The following is a 21369-nucleotide window of genomic DNA, read 5'->3' on the forward strand; positions in this document are numbered from 1 at the left end:
ACCAACACCAAACATCTTCTTGAAATTTCTTTGGTAGAACTTCCTTGTGCTTCTCTTCCATGTACTTTGCAATTGCATAGGGACTTGAACCACCCTTTTCTTTCAAAGCCAACAGTGCTTCCTTAATCATCTACACAAATCAAACATACCCAATCAATAACTCCACAACCAAACACTAAAATTGAAGAAATTGGTAAGAAATAAACAAAGTGTACCTGGAAATAAGGTGGATGAGAAGGAGTAGATTTCTTCTCCTTTGGTGCTGCTGCTTTTGCTACCTTCTTTTCCTTCACTTGCTTTGCCATAGTTGTAGACTTAACTTCACCCTTCACAGCCATATTGAATTCGAGACGTGATAAAAAATAGAGTAATTTAACAGTTAAGAAAGAAGAACAAATTTGAGAGAGAAAATGTTTTGGAATGGAGTTGATTAAAGATAACCGATATTGGGGTGACATCCTCTTAGCTGATCTTTGTAGAGAGAAAGATGGGTAAACTTACTTTCATTTGTTGGTCCTCACTTTTAATTAAGTGTGACTCTTAGTTTTCGCAGTTTTTTTCTCCTGATTGCAGTTTTTTTCTCCACTTTACTTTTTAAGTGGTTCGGCCAGTTTTTTCTCCACTTTTTTCTCAATCCATCCTGATTTCTCGTGAGTAAAAAGGGTACTTAAAATTTGCCTACGTGGACACCCTCAGAGAGCAGGAAAAGGGACTGCTATTATATATATATAAAGATTGGAGTAGGAGTAACAGTTAGAGCAGCATTATTTGTTTTTGTTATATTAGATAGATATAAACTAAGTTAGCAGGCTGAGCATTTGTTGAAACAGAATTATCAAGGGAAAACAAATGGGTTTCTCTGTTTCAAAGTTTTTTGAAATTAAGAGTCCCAATTAATTTCTAATCTTGCGTTTAGGCACCACAGCGAATTGTGACCCTCAATTTATCTATCGTTAGATGAAATCCCAGCCCTGTCCTGTTAAGTTGATATCCAAGTGCTTTTTCCTTATATTTGTCATCGATCCTCTCTCTATATTAAAGCATATATATCATTATTGAGAAAGAGATATACCACGTAAGTGGACACTTAAATTATCAAAAGTTAATTTCCTAATACATCTACAACTTGAACCGTACGTTAACTATGAAGAATCCTTCACAAACAAAAAATATTTTGAGTAAGCAGTGAATTCTAAGTTGAGTAAGATTCTAGATTCTTAAATACGAGAAATATCTTAAACTCTTACCTAATTTACACAAACTATCGAAAATAGTCTGGGATATGTTTAGGTCTAAAAACTTGTCTATATATAAATTTATTAAAGCTGGCACCAATGTATTTTTCAAGCTCTATTAAAAATTCATGTCTTATCATATTAAAACGATAATTCCTCTCTCTATTGAAAACATAAAGTCCGAACGTTTCTAGGAGCCGTTTGGCCACCATTATTAATAGAAAGAATTATCTTTTTAAACTTAGTTCTAACCTAAATATTTTTGAGATAATCTTTTATAGAATAAATGATATACCAAACAATCAAATACAAATCAATTTCTTATTTTATGACTAAACCAGAAATAGAAACATAAATTGCCAAAAACCAAAAATAATTAAAATATAGTAACTCGTTTATAGAGGAAAGCTCCATAATTTTTGTTTCTCATTTTTTAAGCTACTTCTTTTTGTTTATGTTTTAATGAATTATCTCACTTTGAGGATGAGATAATGGTTTCTATAACTTTTTACCAAACAATTCTTTTTAAGTTTAAAAACAATAATGTGACTCATAATAGATTATATATCATAAAATTGATTATCATAATTAACTATTAAAACAGGAATTCCTCTATTATTAAAACGGAAATCACACTTCTAAATTAAATTATATATTCAAAAGCTCGCACCATTAATGTATGTCATCTCCTATTAAAACGAGAATTATTCCTCTCCCTATTGAAAACAAAAATCCCAACACTTCTAAATTAATTCACTATTAAAATAGGAATTCCCCTTATTAAAACAGGAATCACACTTCTGAATTAAATTATCTATTCAAACAGAAATTTATACACCCCATATTAACGCATTATTAAACCTTCTAGTTAACTGGTTTCAATCCCTTTTACCAATTTGTATGGTATATACGTAATGTGTATAGACCTCAATGTGGTCCATATTAAATGAAACAAAAAGAAAAAAAGAATGGTCGTGAACTTAGATATGCTCATACAATATGTTCAAAGAGGAACATGTGCAACTTAATTAAACAAAAACGCATAACAAAAAATTACATGCAATGCATTGATGCATAGTTCGGGATTTTGGAATTCCAGAATTCTGACATCTTAAAAAATTAAAATTCCACCTATAATTTCAAAATATTCCTAGCAAAATTCAAAATTTGTATATATCTATTTTTTCTAAAAACCGAATAGACGGAATTCCGAGATTCCAATTGAAATCACAAACTATGATCACATTCAAGATTTGCACAGAAAGCCCAGTCCGGAGCAGATTTAAATGATAACATTGCTAGATTGAGAATGAATATAATTGGTATATATGAGAACAATCTAGCTAATTGTTGTGACCTAATTTTCGTTAGTCTTTTTTTCTTCCTTTCTTCTTCCTCACTTTTCTCTTTTATACATTTTCCACTGCGGGCCCTCTAGCTATTGATTTTCTCACCCATCTCTCTCTCTTCCTTCAATCACGTGACCTTCTTTTCTACCACACACTACACCGCCCACTTCTTTTATCCGATCCTCTGCCTCTCGCTCCATGATTCTCTACGGTGCCATCGGCTTGGTAGACCTCTTTAATGTCCCTAATCCATTGGGCTGGACCTCCAGGATGCCATACCACTAACAGAGTGATATATATAGCTGTAGCGACTCCTATAAATTTTTTTATGGACAAAAGTAAATGAAAAGACTCCCATTTTTTTTCTCCTATAAAAGAATCTAAAATACTTTAAAATCCACGCCCCTCAGCTACAGTCCCACAATAGTATTTTAAGATTTTTTTTACAGAGAGTGACTCTCAATGACAAAACTGCCGAAAAAGTAACTCTAAAGGATACCTTTTTTTTTCCGTAACTCACAATGACTGGGTAGATGAAAGGTCAAGTATACCCTTGACGCGAAATAAAAAATGGATCGGATAGATGAAATATCAAGTGTACCCCTGACGCGAAATAATTAACGGCTCGGCCCAGACGAGACGACTCGGTGTATTTAGTATGAACATTCGATGTTCATAGTTCTTGGTATGAGCATTCAATGTCCATACATGCACATTCAATGTTCATAGTCATTTGGGTATGAACATTCGATGTTCATAGTCCTTGGGTATGAACATTCGATGTTCATAATCCTTTTGGTATAAACATTCAATATTCATAGTCCTTTGGGAATGTTCATAGTCCTTGGGTATGAACATTCGATGTTCACACATGATGAATATTCAATGTTCATAGTCTTTGAGTATGAACATTGATTGGGTATGAATATTCGATGTTCATAGTCCTTTGGGTATGAACATTCAATGTTCATACATCAATATATTGTATAAGGTACATTCACATATTTGGATATGAACACTCATTGTTCATACACCAGCAGAAGGTATGAACATTCATTGTTCATAGTAAAATGACAGAAATGATAAAATTGGAAAATATTTATTTTAAATCCGGATCATTTATCCTTGAGGGTTATTTTCACGGAAGGGTATAACTGATATTTAAAAAAAGTAAAAGGGTCGAGCCCACTTATTTTGTCCTTAAGGGTTCATAATTTTGAAATAGTGGGTTGGTGAGTTATTTTTCCCCAACATTTATCCGTGTGAGTTACTCACAAAAAACAGTGTCCTCTAGAGTTACTTTTTTCACAAATTAGTCATATGGACTATTTTTTTTGTTTTTTATATATTTCTCAATCGCTTCTCCACTTTTTATGAAGTTTTTGTTTCTATACTTTTTGGTTATTTATACTCTCAATCACTTATCTACTTTTTTAAATGTTTTTGTTCCTGTTTTTTAATGTAAATTATGATATTATCCTTGTTTTTGTTTGAAGCAAAACGCACAGCTTGCGTGCATCAGTGTAGTCTTAAAAATCACTCGTCATCTGATGTAATGGTTGGCATGCTAAAAGAATTTCTTTGAAACGCACTTACGAACGCCATGTCATCCCAGACTCCCAGAGTGACGACGTGAACCTCATTCTGTATTTTTCCGAGGTCTGTCCTTGGAACACTGCAACAATATCTAATATGATCATGCCTATCATTTCATTTTCTGCGAGTCCAGAGTGCATAGTCAAGTATAATGATTTGATGGTGGGAGACCCTGAAAAAAAATTGATGATGAAAAGGGCAGTGGCCCACTTTGATTGCGTATGATCAAATCATGCATCATTCTTATCTTTTATGAAATTCTCGGGTTATTCTCGGAGGGTACTTCATTAATAAGTTCATTTATTTCTAGCTTGTTCAACGAAAATAACAAACAAGTTGTCTGTGATTATAATAGTCGTTGTTCCTTCGCAGTTTTTTTTCCCGGTTAAGTGGTCATTCGCGGCCGGTTAGGCGGTTACCACCCTCGTTTGTGATGTCCAATGGTTTATTTTTATTTTTTTTCCCATGCATGTGTTGGGAACTCTTGTTAAGGGAAACAACATCTTGATACCGAATATGGGTGGCATGACCAGCAGCTAGGTATCGAGAAAGTAAAGCCAATTCGGTATCTCAGTACCGAATTTAACAATATAACCTTTAATTTGGTTTTGGAGCAGCAACGAGTTACTGAACCAAGCATGATTTTAGCATATGTTTGCTGAATGAATTGAAATTTTGCCATCTCTCTAAAATTTCAGACACACTATATATATGAAGTTAGAGTTTTTAACTTAGAACAAAAGATAGAAAGAGAGATAAAAACCCCAATTTTGAAAACAATCAAAATTTTGAGAAAAACATTGCAAAGAGAAAAAATTTATAAAGAAAAAGATTGTAGAAGAGAGATTGTAGTAAGTGTTGAAGAGACAAGAGATAATTGATTGTAATCTTTCTTCTCACTCTTATAAATGAGTTGTTCTTGTGAAAATAGGCATTTGGCCGAACTACGTTATATCTTGTGTTTCATTGTGTTATGTTTTTTTACTCTACATTGTTATTATTGTTTGTTTGTGATAGTTAATTCCATAGCTTAGGTTTGTAGTTGTTGGTTGTAATAAAAACTTAAAATTTTTCGATTGGAGTTTAGAGTGTCCAAATACAAATTATCTTAGGTGGGGATTGATTGGAATCGTTTTTCCTAACAAGTGATATCAGAGCCAGATTATATCAATCACAAATGTTATTGTTCCAAACTTTGCTAAAAAGGTATTTGATTAAATTTCTAAGAGCAGGTTTGAGTTGAAATAGTTTGTTTATATGGATCATTCTATAAACACTCATATGACTAGTCTAAATAAAAGTAACTACACCATTTGGAAAGCCAAGATGGAAGATTTGTTTTATTGCAAAGACTTGGCACAATCCATTGAGAATGGAGGAGTAAAACCGAATGCAGTATCCGTGGCCAAGTGGAGCAAGTTTGATAGAAACGTTATTGGGTACATTCAATAATGGATTGACGATAATATATTCCACCATGTATCTCAAGAGACTACTATTTTTAGCTTGTGGAAGAAACTCGAAGACTTCTATTAGAGGAAGTCTGCCGGAAACAAAATATTACTCATTAAGAAGTTTGCTAAGTCAAAGTACAAAGAATGTTCTTCAATGTCTGAGCATCTTAATGAAGTACATAATATTATCAATTAGTTGCATTTGATGAAGATTGATATGGGTGACGGAATTGAGGTTTTGTTACTATTGAACTATCTACCCGATAGTTGGGAGACTTTGACAGTTTCTTTTGGCGAAGTCGCTAAAGATAGAATCGTTTCAATGGAAATGGCTACCAGTGCATTGCTGGATGAGGAGACAAGAAGGGGTTCATAGAGTAGCTCCTCTCACTCAGAGATCTTTGTCACAAAAAAAATGGGGGAGATGTAAGAGTAGAAAACCACCTCATTCTTGATGACTGAAGCAAATCTAGGGGTGAATCTAGAACTCCTAAGAAAGAGAGACAATGTTACTATTGTGCCACTAAGAGTCCTTTCAAATACGAGTGTAGAACACTAAAGAGGGATGAAAAGAATAATTGTGTACATAAAGACATAGTAAAGATAAATGGAATTACAAGCCGAGATACTACCACAGTAGTAGACGATGATCTAGTGGGAATTGTGTCAGATTGTGTTTAGTACCTCATGCCAAGATACAGAGTGTGTGATAGATACGTACCGGAGCATCCTATCACGTCACACTGCACATGAGTTTCTTTACTACCTACAAATGCAGTGATTTTGGTGAGGTGAAGATGGATAACAATGGAGTCTCAAAGATTACACGCATTGGTGATTTTTATGTGGAAACTAGTGTCGGTTACACCTTGACACTCAAAGATGTAAGACATGTCCCTGACATTTGACTAAGCAGCCTAATTTATGCTGGGAAGTTAGATGATGATGGTGTACATAGCTCATTTGATAATGGGGTATGGAAACTAAGTAAATGTTCCTTTGTGGTAGCCAAAGGGAAGAAGTGTTGTCCGCTTTACAAAATACAAACTAGTTTGTGTAAAGTAGAGTTAAATGTGGCACAAAACACAAGCTAGTTTGTGTAAAGTAGAGTTAAATGTGGCACAAGAAGAAGCTTCTACTAAACTATGACATAAGAGATTGTGTCATATGGGAGAGAAATACATGGAAGTTATTGCCAAGCAAAAGACATTGTCAAACATCAAAGGTATGCAATTAAATAGATGTACTCATTGTTTGGTTGGAAATTAAATCAACATAAGGTATCTTTCCAAAGATTCCTCTCTTACCGAAAAGAGAATGTCCTTAAGCTAGTACACTCAGATTTATGTGGTCCCATGAAAGTGAAGTCAAATAGGAAAGCTTTATACTTTTTGACTTTCATTGATGATGCGTCAAGAAAAATATGAGCATATAGTTTGAAGACCAAGGATGAGGTTATTGGTGTGTTCAAGACTTTCCATAGCATGTTAGAAAGAGAGGTCGGGAAGCCTTAATTTGAAGTGTATTCATTCAGATAATGGGGGAGAGTACACTAGGACGTTTGAAAAATATTGCAAGAGTCATGGAATTTGTCATGAGTAGACAGTGCCCAAGATACCGCAACACAATGGTATAGCTGAGAGGATGAACCATACAATTGTATACAGGATGAGATGCATATTGTCTCATTCTAAGCCACCAAAGAGTTGCTGGGTAGAAGCAATGCACACAGCCGTATATGTGATTAACCTATCGCATTTGAAGTCTCTAAATAGTGATTATCGAGAGAGAGTATGGTCAGGCAGAGATGTTGATTATGGATACTTGAGGGTATTTGGGTGTAGAACATTTGTTTATATTCCCAAAGATGAGAGGTCCAAGCTTGACGACAAAGCCAAGTAATACATTTTTCTTGGTTATGGGGATGAGAAGTTTGGTTATAAGCTTTATGATCCGATTAACATAAAGGTAATCTGAAATTGAGATGTTGTGTTCTTGGAAGAAGTAGGACTTTGAGAATGGTGAAAAACTATAAGCTTTTGTTGACGATCTTGTTGATTTAGAGCCAGAAGTTCCTACTATGGAACGAGTTGCATAAGACGTTAAGAATGCAGAGAACCATGAGTTTGAGGCTCATGATGATGATCCTATTGTTCATGATGGGATTGGACCTATTGAGATAGAAGATGCAGAAGATGTGCATGAACCATCACCTAAGCAAGAAGATCGAAGTGCATCCTCCTGAGCAACCATATGATGAGTTGAAAAGATCTGAGAGAAAAAGACAAGTTTCAACCAGGGACCCACCACATACCTATATATTGATATCCAATGGTGAAAAACCTATATACATACTATCAAAAAGATCTTGAAGGTACAGACAAAGAGAAGTGGTTGAAGGTCATGCAAGATGAGATGAGTTCTTTGCATAAGAATCGCACCTATGACTTGGTTAATCCTAAAAGGAATAAAAGTTCTCAATAACAAATGGGTGTTCAAAATCAAGCATGAAGAGAGTAATCCACATCCAAAGCACAAAACTCACCTTGTTGTAGAGGGATTTAGTCAGAGGAAAGATATTGACTTTGAAGAAATTTTCTCTCCGGTCGGTAGTTAAAATGACTTCTATTAGGGTGGTGATATTAGGTTTAACCACAAGTATGAATCTAGAGGTTGAGCAACTAGATGTCAAGACATCTTTTCTTCATGGTGATCTTGAGGAAAATGTTTGCATGAACTAGCTAGAGGGTTTTGAGGTTAAAGGCAAGGAGCATTTGGTATGCAGACTGAGAAAGAGTTTGTATGGTTTGAAACAGGCATCGAGACAGTGATACATGAAGTTTAAGTCCTTTATGGTGAAGTATGATTACAAAAAGTCTTCTTCAATTCCGATCACTGTGTGTTTGTTCAGAAGTTTATAGATGGTGATTTCATAGTACTCTTATTATATGTGGATGATATGTTAATTGTTGGCAAAAATATCAACAAGATAGCAAGTTGAAAAAAGACTTGAGTAAGTCCTTTGAGATAAAGGATCTGGGTCAAGCAAAGTAAATACTTTATATGCGGATCACTCGTGACAGAAATAGTAGGAAATTGTGTCTTTTTCAAGAAAGATAAATTGAGAAGGTATTGAAGAGATTCAATATGGATCAAACGAAACCAGTGAGTTGTCCGCTTGGTAGCCAATTCTGCATGACCAAAGCTAAGTATCTGAAAGGTGAGCACGAGAAGAAAGAAATGCAAAAGGTTTATTATGCATCCGCAGTGGGTAACTTGATGTATGCAATGATATATACAAGATCGGATATTGCTTTCGTCATGGATGTTGTAAGCTGATTTCTGTCAAATCCGGGGAAAAAGCATTGAAAAGGTGTTAAGTGGATATTGAGATATTTCAAGAGCACTTCCAAGACATGTTTGTATTTTGGTGGGAGTAAAACCTTACTTGAAGGCTACATAGATGTAGATATGGCAGGTGATGTTAACTCGATGAAATCTACTTCCGGTTATCTCTTTACATTTGTAGGAAGAGCAGTTTCTTGACAATCTAAGTTGTAAAAATGTGTTGCCCTCTCCACTACAGAAGTTGAGTATATTGTAGCCACTGAGTGTTGCAAATAGATGCTATAGATCAAGAAGTTCTTCAATGAACTAGGGCTAAAGCAGAAACAATTTGTGGTTCTTTGTGATAGTCAGAGCGTCATCTACTTGAGCAAAAATTTGAGTTTTCATTATAGATCAAAACACATACATGTGTGTTATCATTGGATTAGATAAGTTCTCGAAGATAAATAATTATGTATTGGGAAGATCCATACCGACAAGAATGGGTCGGATATGATGACCAAAGTTTTAGCGAATGGGAAGTTTGATGTTTGTTGTGCCATCGCCGGATTGGTGACACATTTTTCCTATTGATTTGGGAATGTGAGGAGTATCCTCCCTCATGGCTCGGGATGGGGAGATTGTTAGGATCCCTCACCATATTCAGGGAAACAACATCTTGATATCGAGTATGGGTGGCATGACCAACAACTAAGTACCGAGAAAGTGATCGAAGCCAATTCGGTATCTCAGTACCGAATTTGACAATGTAACATGTACTTTGGTTTTCCAGTAACAACGAGTTACCGAACCAATAAGCATGATATCTAAGCATTTGTTTGCTGAATGAACCGAAATTTCGTCATCTCCCCAAAATTTTAGACACTATATATATGAAGTTAGGGTTTCTAACCTAGAACATGAGAGAAAGAGAAACTAATTTTGAGAACAACTAAAATTGAGATAAAATCCTTGCAAAGAGAAAAAGTTTGTAAGGATAGAGATTGTAGAAGAGAGATCTAGTAAGTATTTGAGAGACTTAAGAGGAGTGATTGTAATTTTATTTTCTACTCCTATAAAGGATTTGCTCTTGTGGAAGTAGACATTTAGCCGAACCACATTGTATCTTGTGTTTCATTGTGTTATATTTTTTACTCTACATTGTTATTACTTGTTTGTGATGGTTAATTCCATATCTTAGGTTTATTGTTGCTGGTTGTAGTAAAAATTTAGATTTTTCGATTGGAAATTAGAGTATCCAAATACAAATTATCTTAAGTGGGGATCAATTGGTATCGTTTTCCCCAACAGCACGTAAAATCTTATCTAAAATAGAGGTTAATTATTAGAATATGCTACCTCATTAAATTTGCAAGTGTTTTTATTTAACTTCGTCTTTGTACATTTTCGCAAGATAAACAAAGATTTACTGACGAAGCTAATAATGAAAATACCGTGCAAGCATCACCTCCTCTAAGGTTGAGTCCAATGGATTTCTATTCCTACAAAAGTGGAGTCCAAACAGACAGATTTGACTCCATATCTCAATTTTATTCTCTATATATAGAGAGTAATATTGAGAAGTAGAGAGTGTGTTCTGTGTAACTTGAATTGGCACTGAATGAACAAAACCAAATTGTTTAAACTTTAAAGTGTTTGACTTGGTATAACCGTATAAAATTTATATTCCAAACCATTAGGGTTTAGGGTATCCAATTTCATACCCCTTATCTTTAAAACAATCTTTTTTTTTTCCAGTTTTCCAACCATTGGACTTAGCCTAAAGGAAAAGTAGTCAAGGTTCAAAAGACGACAGTCCACTAACCTTAATGTAAGGCGCCCGACAAAAGATATAAAGAAATAATCTGATTATCTACTACTAAAGTCCACGCATCAAATCATTTAAAAGGATCAGATCATTGAACACATAAGAGTGATGACTGATGAGACTGATCTGATTGGTGGGCTCACTTGAAGATTATATGCGGATTCTGCACTGCATGATTATAGATTTGATACGTATCTTTGTCTTTGATCACTTTAATACTACATCTTTGTTTTCAGTAAAAGGTGAATAGTACAAAGATAACAGTGTCACCCGTCATCCATGATTAGTAGCACACCAGCACTTAATCATATGAGAATTTTCGTTTGGATGTGTACGAAATGTACCAGGATTTTGCTTGTGTTGTTATGGGCCGAAAACAAGTTTATCGAGTAAACTTGATTGGGTTCTTGGACAGCAAACAAAGGAATATAAAAGAGTCCAGTCTATAGCCCATAAGATTGCACGTGAAGGCCACCGAATTTCCATTGTAATTTTTACATGGTTCTTTCTTTGTCGTTTAGTGAAGTACAACATGATCAAGTACATAGTTTCCTGGATACAGGTGCTGACGTCTGACGTCTCTGAAAATATTCCCATTCATTGATCTCTCCGCTGATAATCCAATAGCATGGTTCCAGTAATTATTAGATAATAAGTAACTTTCTATCATCACGCTGAGAATTGTAGAGTACATACCGCAATTTCAAAAATCTAAATTTCCATCATGATTATGGTCTTGTCAAGGCCGTCCCAGCAATGAGTCAGTGAATAATTTAAGAATCAGAAAAAAAAAACCTGGCTCATCTACATCTATCTCCAATTTGTGGGTGCACAACATCATTACCCCACAGAGTTCCGTCTTTCTTTCTATATATATATATTTATAAACTGCACACACATGACACATGCACCAGAGAAGAACATACAAAACATAAGTTGCCACATTACAGCCTGGTTTCATGGGACCTTTTACTTCCACCATCCCTTTTCACAGCTAAAAAAATCTATCATTCTCTCTCTGACCCTCACTCTCACAAATCCAAAAACTTTCTTCTGTTTCTGCAACAACAACAATGTTACCCTTCCAAACCTTACAAGAAGCAGAACTCTTCTTAGGCAGAAACTTAACCTACCTAGAAACACTATGGTTCAATTACTCCGCCAAAAAATCAGATTACTATTTATTCTGTCACAATATAATGTTTTTATTCTTTGTCTTTTCATTAGTCCCACTTCCATTACTTCTCTTGGAACTCAAAAAATCCAAAACTATTCAACAATATAAAATCCAACCCAAAGTCAGAATCCCCAATTCTGATATGCTTAAATGTTATAAAGATGTCATGCTTATGTTTTTCTTAGTCGTTGGCCCTTTACAACTTGTTTCTTACCCCACCATCAAGGTAAAATATATTTCAACAATCTCGATTTTTATTTATTGATTCTCTGTTGATTGATATTTTGTTTGTTGTTGTTATTGTTATTGTAGTGGGTTGGGATAAGGACAGATTTGAGGTTACCAACAGGATGGGAGATAGTGATGCAATTGTTTGTGTATTTTATAGTGGAAGATTATGGGAATTATTGGATACATAGGTTGTTGCATTGTAAATGGGGGTATGAAAAGATACATAAAATTCATCATGAGTTTACTGCACCCATTGGATTTGCAGCACCTTATGCACATTGGGCTGAGGTTTTGATCCTTGGGATACCATCTTTTCTTGGCCCTGCTATTGCTCCTGGTCATATGGTTACGTTCTGGTTTTGGATTGTTTTGAGACAAATCGAGGCCATCGATACGCATAGTGGGTATGTTACTTTGTTACGTTGATATTTGTATATGGTTATTTTGTTAGAAGTAGATCTTAAAGTCTTTGGATTTGAGCATATACTAGTTTATGAACTAGTTATGGTAGATCATAAACTATTTATGAACTACTTTGGTGCAACGTGCGTGATATATAATATGGAATTGAATCATCGATTTAGACTGGTGGTACATTGGGTTTAGAATGCTTATGATGCGTGTGCGATGGGAATTGCATATGTTCTACTGAGCTCATTTAGATACTATTCGAAATTCCAATCGGTTTTATTCTCTGGATTCTTATTCACTTTAAACCTCGTTTCTTGAACAAAACAAGAGAAGAAACCTCATTTAATTTTTTAAATATAAGTGTCTTTCAGTTATATGTTACTTGATGAGACAAAAAGGTCACCTCTTTGAGCATTAAATTACCAAGTTTGGCGGGCTGTTAATTGTAGCCTTATGACATTCTATTTACTGGTAATCTTTCTTATATGTCCCACACCCTCTGAGTCTCTGCAGCTAGTGGTGCAGAGGGTGACTAGGTAATGTGCGGGATCCCAAGTGCTAGGAGCTTGCTTGGACAAATGTTGGAGCCCCTAGGCTCATAGTCCAAGGGGTGAGGCCGTGAGGCTATAAGCTTAGGCATGCAGACGAGCGTCAGCTGTATAGCTTAATTGCCCATCCAGGGATCTTCATCACTACTGATTAACTGAAATAAATAATATCTACACAAGGAAATCAATTTGTTTGATTTTTCAAGATGTTCGACTTCGACAGTTTCTAGCTAGCTCAAATCAATGTGTGTGTTGGTCTTGTATAGAAAAATATTTAGAATGGTCTAAAATATTCTATTAGTGTAATTTAAATCAGTTCAACACTTCACGGTGCTACGTCAGTTCCTAATATATTGATTTAGCTTTGAAGCAAAACGATTATGTTCCATTTGAATGATATTTTTTTATTGGTAGATTTTTGTTTGCAAATGTTATGAATATAAGCCTATTTTTCCTCAAGAGTATCTACTATTTAGTTTTGGTTTTTAACACACTGAACCATATCCGTTTACCTAATTGAAACATGTGTAGAGACTGCATACCACATGCATAATAATAAGAACACTGTTTACCTTAAAATAAGGATGTCATGTCCAGTGTTGAACTAACGCATTGTTATACAGCTATGATTTTCCTTGGAGTCTCACAAAATACATTCCTTTCTATGGCGGAGCTGAATACCATGATTACCATCATTATGTTGGCGGGCAAAGCCAGAGCAACTTTGCTTCAGTTTTCACTTACTGTGATTACATTTATGGAACTGATAAGGTTAGTTACCAAGAACATCGAGTCTTCATCTCACTACTGTTCTTTGGAATGTGCTGTGGTTAGGAAATAAATTTAACATTTTGCATTTATGCTTCCTTCTCTACTATACAGGGCTATCGTTACCAGAAGGAGCACCTTGGAAAGGTATACCTGAAGCCCTTTTTGTGGAAAATTTTGGAAGTCTTCCATGTTTTTGCAAATTTCACATAATTACCGTTTTTCTCTAAAGCAAAAATATGTTCAATACTTTCCATATGGGAAGTCATGTAGGAGCAATCTCTTTATACTGGCCTCTGTGTTGCATTCTTGTGTGGATACACTTTCGTTACACCCTAAAGAGGTAGTGCGTTGTGAGCATGTAGAACTGGCCTAGATCACCAAAGATACATTCATTACATAAAAAATAAACTAAGATGTTATCGGTGTTGCTATACTCCATAACTACATGGGTCCAATTCATTATTTGAATTGATGATTGGATAAGAATGATGAGAGCAGAGATTTGTTGTGTTTGAAGGCTTAAGAAGAATCCATAGAAAAAATTATCTCTGTGATTCTCTGTTGTTAGAAGTATTGATCCCGTGGATCAACAACACTTTTTAAAGTAGGATTATTATAATCATAATTGTGGTCCATAATCCACTGTTGGTTTGGGTCTAGTATGCACTATGTAGTAAAACAGTGATTCCATGGTGCATCTAGGATGGAATCAATATGTTTTGGGCATCTACATTGACTTCAATGTTCTCATTCAGTGATTATATATGAACTTGTAGTTATTCTTTCAAATAAGACTACATGAGTTGGTAAAAGATAAGCCGTGTCCCTGAATCTTATTTTGTGTCCTGACTCTTTGTAACATGCCAGACTCCAAATGCAACACACCTTTTAAACAGCTCAAAATTGCAAAGACTCCACAATTTATTATTGTTTGCAACTAGTGGAGGTCATCGTTCTAATTAACCTTTTCTGTGTAACTAAGCATTGCATCACGTTCAGGTCATTTGGTTGGGTTTCCTTTCGTACAGTGGTCACCTAAATTGAAACTAGTCATTTGTGCTTATTGCTTTATAGGTTATAAAGCTTGATTAGTACACACTTCCTGGCTTGATGCATCTATACTTCAAATTAATGAGGCAGTATCCATGAATCCACAATACATGTTCGGCTCCTCACCTTTTATGGCGTCACTCCTTATGTCTTTTTAATCACCAATTGAGTGGGTGTGTCTTGAGTACATCTCCGTAGTCCTTGTTATGGCCGTCACCGATGGCCCATGCTTCACTATAGTAATTAATACATTTGGCTTTTTCCACACTTTCCTTCTTTCTTTCTTTCTTTCTTTCAATCTTTCTAATATTTTGTCTATTATGATTAGTTGAGGGAGAAATGGAGCAGCATTGAGCAGAATGGGGACATGTACCTGAAGACTGAAGATCACAAAGCTGAGTAACTTTGGACTTCAGGTACAATTCAAGTTAGTCCTAATCCTCCAGAGGAACTCAGAAGGTAGCAGAAACTATTGACAAGCCTCAGATTTTCCTGTTAGCATCATGGGTTGTCCTTTCCGTTTCGTGTGCAGTTCTTTTCCTGTTCTGGAGGATGATCAAAATGAGGTGCTTTTGTCATTGTATTGTACTTTAGGGAAGTTGCAGCCATTTTTAGGCAGCCGATTTCGAGGATCTAAAATTTCTCTACTGACATTGTTTAAACTAGAATGTATGAATTGGTGTCTTGGGATCAAGATCCATTGTTCGATAAATAATGTGTGAGTTGAGGGATCTTCTGAAATTATAGTAAACTCAAAGGGCATGGAGGAACCTCTTTTATAGACTGTCTAGCTGATGGCTGGTATATGATTATCCAGCTACCACCTCTAGCATAACCTGCTAGTGGGAGGGTTAACTGATGTTCCTAAGACATTCGATTCCTTGTGTGTCATTCAAAGCAATGAGCTGAACTGAATTGGAAGTGGTCTGACATTCACAACTGATAAATACCAACAGTCAATGTGGCATTGTTGCTCCATAATTCATAACCTAGTCGCGAACCTGAAGGTAGTGTACTACCATCCATTTCGTATGTAGCTTAAACAAATCTCTGGAACTGAATTTGCTAAATTAACACAGCTGCATTCAGATACAAACTTGATGTGACTCCATTCACATTCAGAATTTCAGATGACACGGACACAGTCCTAAAATGAAACAACTCACGCATCATAACATAAAGGTTCATCAAGTTTGGTCAGCCAAGCTTAAAATATAAATACAACACAACATGTAAATAAATAGGACAACATCAAATTCTGGCCAGGTTGATGACAATCAATCCCCTGTTCCAACCATCAAACTATCCCCTATTCCAACCATCAAACTCTTTGAGTTTGAAAATCAGAAATCGAATCAGAGATATGCAAGTATAACATCGATTAAAAAGGTGTGTGTGTGTATATATATATATATATATACAGATTATCGCACTTCCAATAGCTAAATTACTTCTTACTAGAGGTGAACAACCGTCTGTTGACACATCTATCAGCGACGAATTAATCAGAGCAGCAACCATCTGTGCCTGCCGTTTGTTATCATCTGTGTGGTACTCTTGTTGGATTCCCACAATAATGGCAAAGCGCTTGCTCTAGGTCCCTAACATGTTAACAGGAGACCATCCAAGGAAATGGGCCTGCTTCAGATTGAGGAAATAAAAATAAATGCTGTTGGAATGTCTTTGATTCGGAGTGAATGCAGTAGTCAATACTCAATACTCGTGTTTTGATTGTTGAAAATTTGAAATGCAATATACAAGAATTGGCAGTCAGTTGCCGTAGTTTGGAAGTCCATGGGGCATGAGAAAGCCTTTCGCCATTATTATGATATATTCAACTAGTAGACCATGACGACAGTCGACAGAGACATAATGTTGAAGCAGAGTATACAGATCTTTGTTGGTTTGATGTGACACTAATCACTCCTGTTGTTTAGCTGGTCTTAAATACCGATCAAGCAACATTCCATGCCTTATTAGTCGATTACATATCGCTGTTCAGTTGGCCTAACCAGCAACCATCAACTTAGCAAACTATTGTTTTTTCTTTTTTTGGTAAGCCTGTTTTAACCAGATCATTAAGGCGTAGAGTCGCAGGCAAGAGATGATCAAGCTGGTTTTAACCAGGGATATGGAAAACATTTATCTGTCCATTGATTATGAGGTCAGGATCTATGGGAGGACATATGTTTCTTCTTTAGGCTTTAGCTTGTTTGTCATGTTTATCTTAGGCACGGTTATTTGGTCTGAACATAAAGCATATCATCTCGGCGTTCTATATATGCCATGTTCACTGACCTTGTGAATAATGCTCCAACCTCCGTGACTTTCAATGACCGTTGCATGGAAGAATAGTTCAGCAGGTTCTTCCGACCCAATTGGGAATACTCATCTGGAGAAAACAATGGGGATTCGTTTTCATTTCTCTACTAATGGAACAAAAAACAACAATATTTGATCAAATCAGGACGTCAGGAACTATTGGATTGGACTACGGCAGTACATAACTACATAGAAGAGAGGTGGATACTCACAAAAAAAAAGGTTCAGACTCTAGTTCATGTCGCTCATTTCCTTTAGCTTCTTGTGTAGTTGATCGCTTTATCTGGACCGCCTTAGCAGAAGGCTAGATCAACTCGATACATATGTACAGGTTCGGCCATTGTGTATGAGCCCAGCCCCCATGAACAATCATAATCAGCAATAATCCAGTAGTCCAGGCCTTCATTTTTATTGAATTATCCGTGAGCGTAGCGAATTCTTGAGGTCGCTTTTCTAAAGTCACCCAAAAAACAACTTGCTTCGTGTCACCCTCTCCTGTGTCTGACCGTAGCCCCCTACAAAAGTATCATGCTGATTTTAACATAGTTCGCAACCCATGCCATCGCTGCTGCAGGTTCTGTTGCACTTGGCTCTGCTCTCACTCATCCACTCGACACTCTCAAAACTCTTGTCCAGGTTATTAGCTATATCCTCTTATCAATCCTTCTCTGTGTCTTTATATATTTGTCTGAGTTTCCTGTGCGTGTTTCAATCATATGTCCAAAGTAGAAAAGAATGTCTTATTAAAGTTAATCTGTTAACATAGGTGGGGGCAGTTCCCAACAAAAAACTGGATGCTACTAAACTTCTGGACAGAGTCCGATCATTATCAGGGAACTCAGGTGACTTGCCCAAACAATTTAATCTAGATTCAAATGGAGTTTCATGAGTAGATAACTTTTGAAGCTTTCAGCTTCATTTTTTATTTTTGTATTTTTAGCTTTATGCCTCAAAGATAACAGCTAGAGGGTAATCGTTTGATGGAAAAACCACGCTAGTTAGCTATGAGCCTATGATTATAAAGGAATAACCGACTATTATGCTGTGCTTGATCATGAGGCACATTAGACTGTGCTTGACGTGGTGGCTAGCTAGGAAATTAGATTGTGCAAGTATAAACCGTTGGATAGTTTAGTGATTTTGTGTTCTAAAATTTTCACTCATTATTATTTTTGTAGGATTATATAGTGGTTTTATGTCGTCAACATTTGGAAGGATTTCTGGTGTCGGAGCTCGTTTTGGAATCTTTGAACTTTTAACAGCTTTCTACAAAGGTAAGTCTTTGTTTTGACATATCCAGGAGCTTTACTTTCGGTTTCTTTTTCTTTCGTTCTTTGATTTCTTTTTTAAGGTTAAAGTTATTTCTGTACTTTATTTTGTGAAAATCTGTTGAAGTTCATCTATGATTTATGCTCATCTAATTTTCACCCCAAGTAGCATGTACTTGTAACATTAACACTTCGAGCACCATCCTTTTAAAATCACATTCTCTTTTATATAAGCTATCACGCTTTTATGTTCTACTCAAGCGGGCTTCTCTTGGGATTCATCTTTGTTATGTTCTCATTCTCCTTAGAATATGCTATCGAGATGTTTATAAACTCGAGTGGTATCCCATCCTAGGATCCAACTAGACATTCGCCATCCATAATCTTTCAAATCTTCTACCTTAAAGAGTGAAGACTAACCTTTGTACTTCAACGAAAATCAAGAGTAAAAGAACAATATGGATGTTAAGCTTCATGATTGATCATGGAAGGTTCAATATGGGAAATCTGAAAAGAGAATATCAGAGGGTTCATTGATCAATAGCAACCGTGTCATTAGGATTTACGGGTACACTCATAGCACTTCTTCGAGTTAAAAATATGGTCTGCTGGGACTTACTTATTTGATTATGGTAGCTTGACACAAACAAAATTACAGTAATGACATTCATAATCTTATAAGACATCTACCCTCATAATTGTTGGGTATTGCACTTCTTTTAAGACTGGGAGCTGAGGCTAATAGAACTCTTTTCCACCTTTTTTAATCATATACCTAATTTTTTACTTAAAGTAGCTGATTAGTTCAAAGAAACATCTTTTGCTTGATCAATATTGTTTTTTTTGGGATTTTCTGCTTATCTCATCTCTGCTTAGTTCCGTTAAAGGTAAAATTGAGTTTTATAACGGGAAGCTACTTATTTAATAATTGAATTTTCATATTCTGGTCTGATCCCTTTAAAAACACAAGTTGCATATACATACGCTCTGCTTGTTGACTTTGATTATTATCCGGTTGAAATTTTAACTAAATAACGAGTGATTCAGTGACTTGGTAGGTTGTTTCCACCACCAAATTCCCAACATTTGCAAATTAAAATTAAGATAGAACTTTTTACTTTTAAATTGTCAGCAATAGTTCTGGAATTGATCCTGTTAGGTAGATATTTTGGTGGCGGAACCACCTACACAGCCCTTGACTCACTCCTGTTCTAGTTCAAATCTGCCTTAGATACTACTGGAAATTTGTTTACGGAAATGGCTGCAAATCACCAGAAGATATACCTCTTGCTGTTATGGTTGACTTCGACCACTATCGTGGTGCTAGGTTCCGTCCAGATTCTAATACAATACCTATTACTCCACAGACATCAAATTGGAAGTCAGGTAATGCTTCATGCCAGCGCATTCAGGTTCCCCTAGTACTATGTTGGGCGATAACAATTCACAAGAGTCAATGCCTCACTCTTGATCGGGCTGTGGTAGATATTGGTGAAAGGGAAAGCCTCGGTTTGACTTTTGTTGCTTTGTCTCGCACAAGAAAGTTGTGTGATCTGGCATTTTGCCCTATGTTCTCTTTGGAAAGACTTCAAAAGATTGGAAAATATGTTGGTCTTAGAGGCCGATTGCAAGAGGAGAATCGTTTGTTGCACTTGTCTGCTTCGACCATTTGATGTTCTAGGAAAATCTTATAGTTGAAATGTTATTTTATTGTTTTTATCTCGGTATGTAGTATTCATCTTTCTACCTTTATTTCTATTTATATTGTTTGCAAATTCACTTCATCAAGATATTATATATTTCTCATAAATGAATATCTACTGTCGTTATCATGCTTACTTTTGTTGTTTGGATTTATGCAGGTTCTTCCACAAGTAATGTATAGGAGGACATTTTTTGATGGTTGCTGCAGATGGATTTTGTCACTTCAACTACTGCCTTTTATATTATAGTTGTTTGGACTTTTGCTAGCCCCTCTCTGTGTCTTTTGAGTTGAGTTGAGCAGTTTGTAAAGTCAATAACTGTGCAACTTGTTATATGTATAGTAGTTTAGAACCTTTGGGATGTTGTTATTTTGGTTCTTCTGGTAATATGATAGGTTTAATGATTTTTAGCCATGACAGGTTTTTTATGATTTAATATTGAAAATACAAAGGAGGTTATGTCGAAATTTTCATTGAAGAGTTTGTTTTCCTTAAGTTGTAATGTCAAACTTAGTTAGCGTCGGCATCGTTTCGGCCTCTTTTATGATCAATTTTGTATGACATTTATATTTGTAGTTCAATGTTGAGTGTTTTAATTGTCTTTGATGTATTATTGGATCTTCAGAAGTTGTTGATCATGGATTTCTTTGACAAAATTTTATCTATCAATAAAATTGTCTCAATATTGTGTTTGGTTTTTGGCCTTGATATTGATTATGATCCATAAACATTCATGCGTATGTGCACTCTGAAGTAAACCTTTGATTGAACTTTCTTCTTCAATTTGTAGAAATGGTTGTACTTGCAACATGTTTTTTTTCCTTTGCAACTATGTACTAGCTAGAGGTGCTTGATATGTCTTTGTGGGCATATACTGCAGACCCAATTACTTAGTTGGAATAGTACATTAGTCATTCTATGTTTTTAAAAGTTGTTATTTCCTAGGAGCATCTTCAGTTGTAACATTTTCTTACCATTTCCTGGAAGTTGTAGGAAACTATATTAATCTTGCGCAAGTAAAAATGCAGTCAGACAGCCAACAATGCTGTTTCACAAATTAAATTGTTTGGGAAAAAAACACATTTTTTCCCTTGGGATT

The 21369-nt window shown here is 35.6% G+C and overlaps 1 protein-coding gene and 2 long non-coding RNA genes across 4 annotated transcripts; 2 read left to right on the forward strand and 1 right to left on the reverse strand.

Moving 5' to 3' along the window:
• Positions 1–89: 89 nt before the first annotated feature.
• LOC147507802 (uncharacterized) lies at positions 90–731 on the reverse strand. Its single transcript, XR_015216238.1, has 2 exons — positions 216–731; positions 90–130 (listed from the first exon to the last, which is right to left on the reverse strand). It is a non-coding gene; the product is annotated as an uncharacterized LOC147507802 (long non-coding RNA).
• Positions 732–11678: 10947 nt separating this feature from the next.
• On the forward strand, positions 11679–15765 carry LOC147507803 (methylsterol monooxygenase 1-2-like). 2 transcript variants are annotated; one of them, XM_086600470.1, is made up of 5 exons: positions 11679–12192; positions 12279–12601; positions 13780–13927; positions 14039–14071; positions 15002–15097. In XM_086600470.1, the coding sequence occupies exons 1-5, from the start codon at positions 11863–11865 to the stop codon at positions 15017–15019; spliced, it is 852 nt and encodes a 283-aa protein (XP_086456596.1). In that variant the 5' UTR covers positions 11679–11862; the 3' UTR covers positions 15020–15097. The 2 variants fall into 2 exon arrangements, with proteins under 2 accessions (XP_086456596.1, XP_086456595.1); XM_086600469.1 differs by lacking the exon at positions 15002–15097 and adding an exon at positions 15306–15765 and having other exon boundaries at positions 11680–12192.
• A 2052-nt stretch (positions 15766–17817) lies between these two features.
• Positions 17818–20821, forward strand: LOC147507804 (uncharacterized). Its single transcript, XR_015216239.1, has 4 exons — positions 17818–17935; positions 18066–18141; positions 18478–18573; positions 20430–20821. It is a non-coding gene; the product is annotated as an uncharacterized LOC147507804 (long non-coding RNA).
• Positions 20822–21369: the final 548 nt, after the last annotated feature.

Source organism: Coptis chinensis, chromosome 3 (genome assembly GCF_015680905.1).
Source record: "Coptis chinensis isolate HL-2020 chromosome 3, ASM1568090v1, whole genome shotgun sequence".
Lineage (NCBI taxonomy): Eukaryota > Viridiplantae > Streptophyta > Magnoliopsida > Ranunculales > Ranunculaceae > Coptis > Coptis chinensis.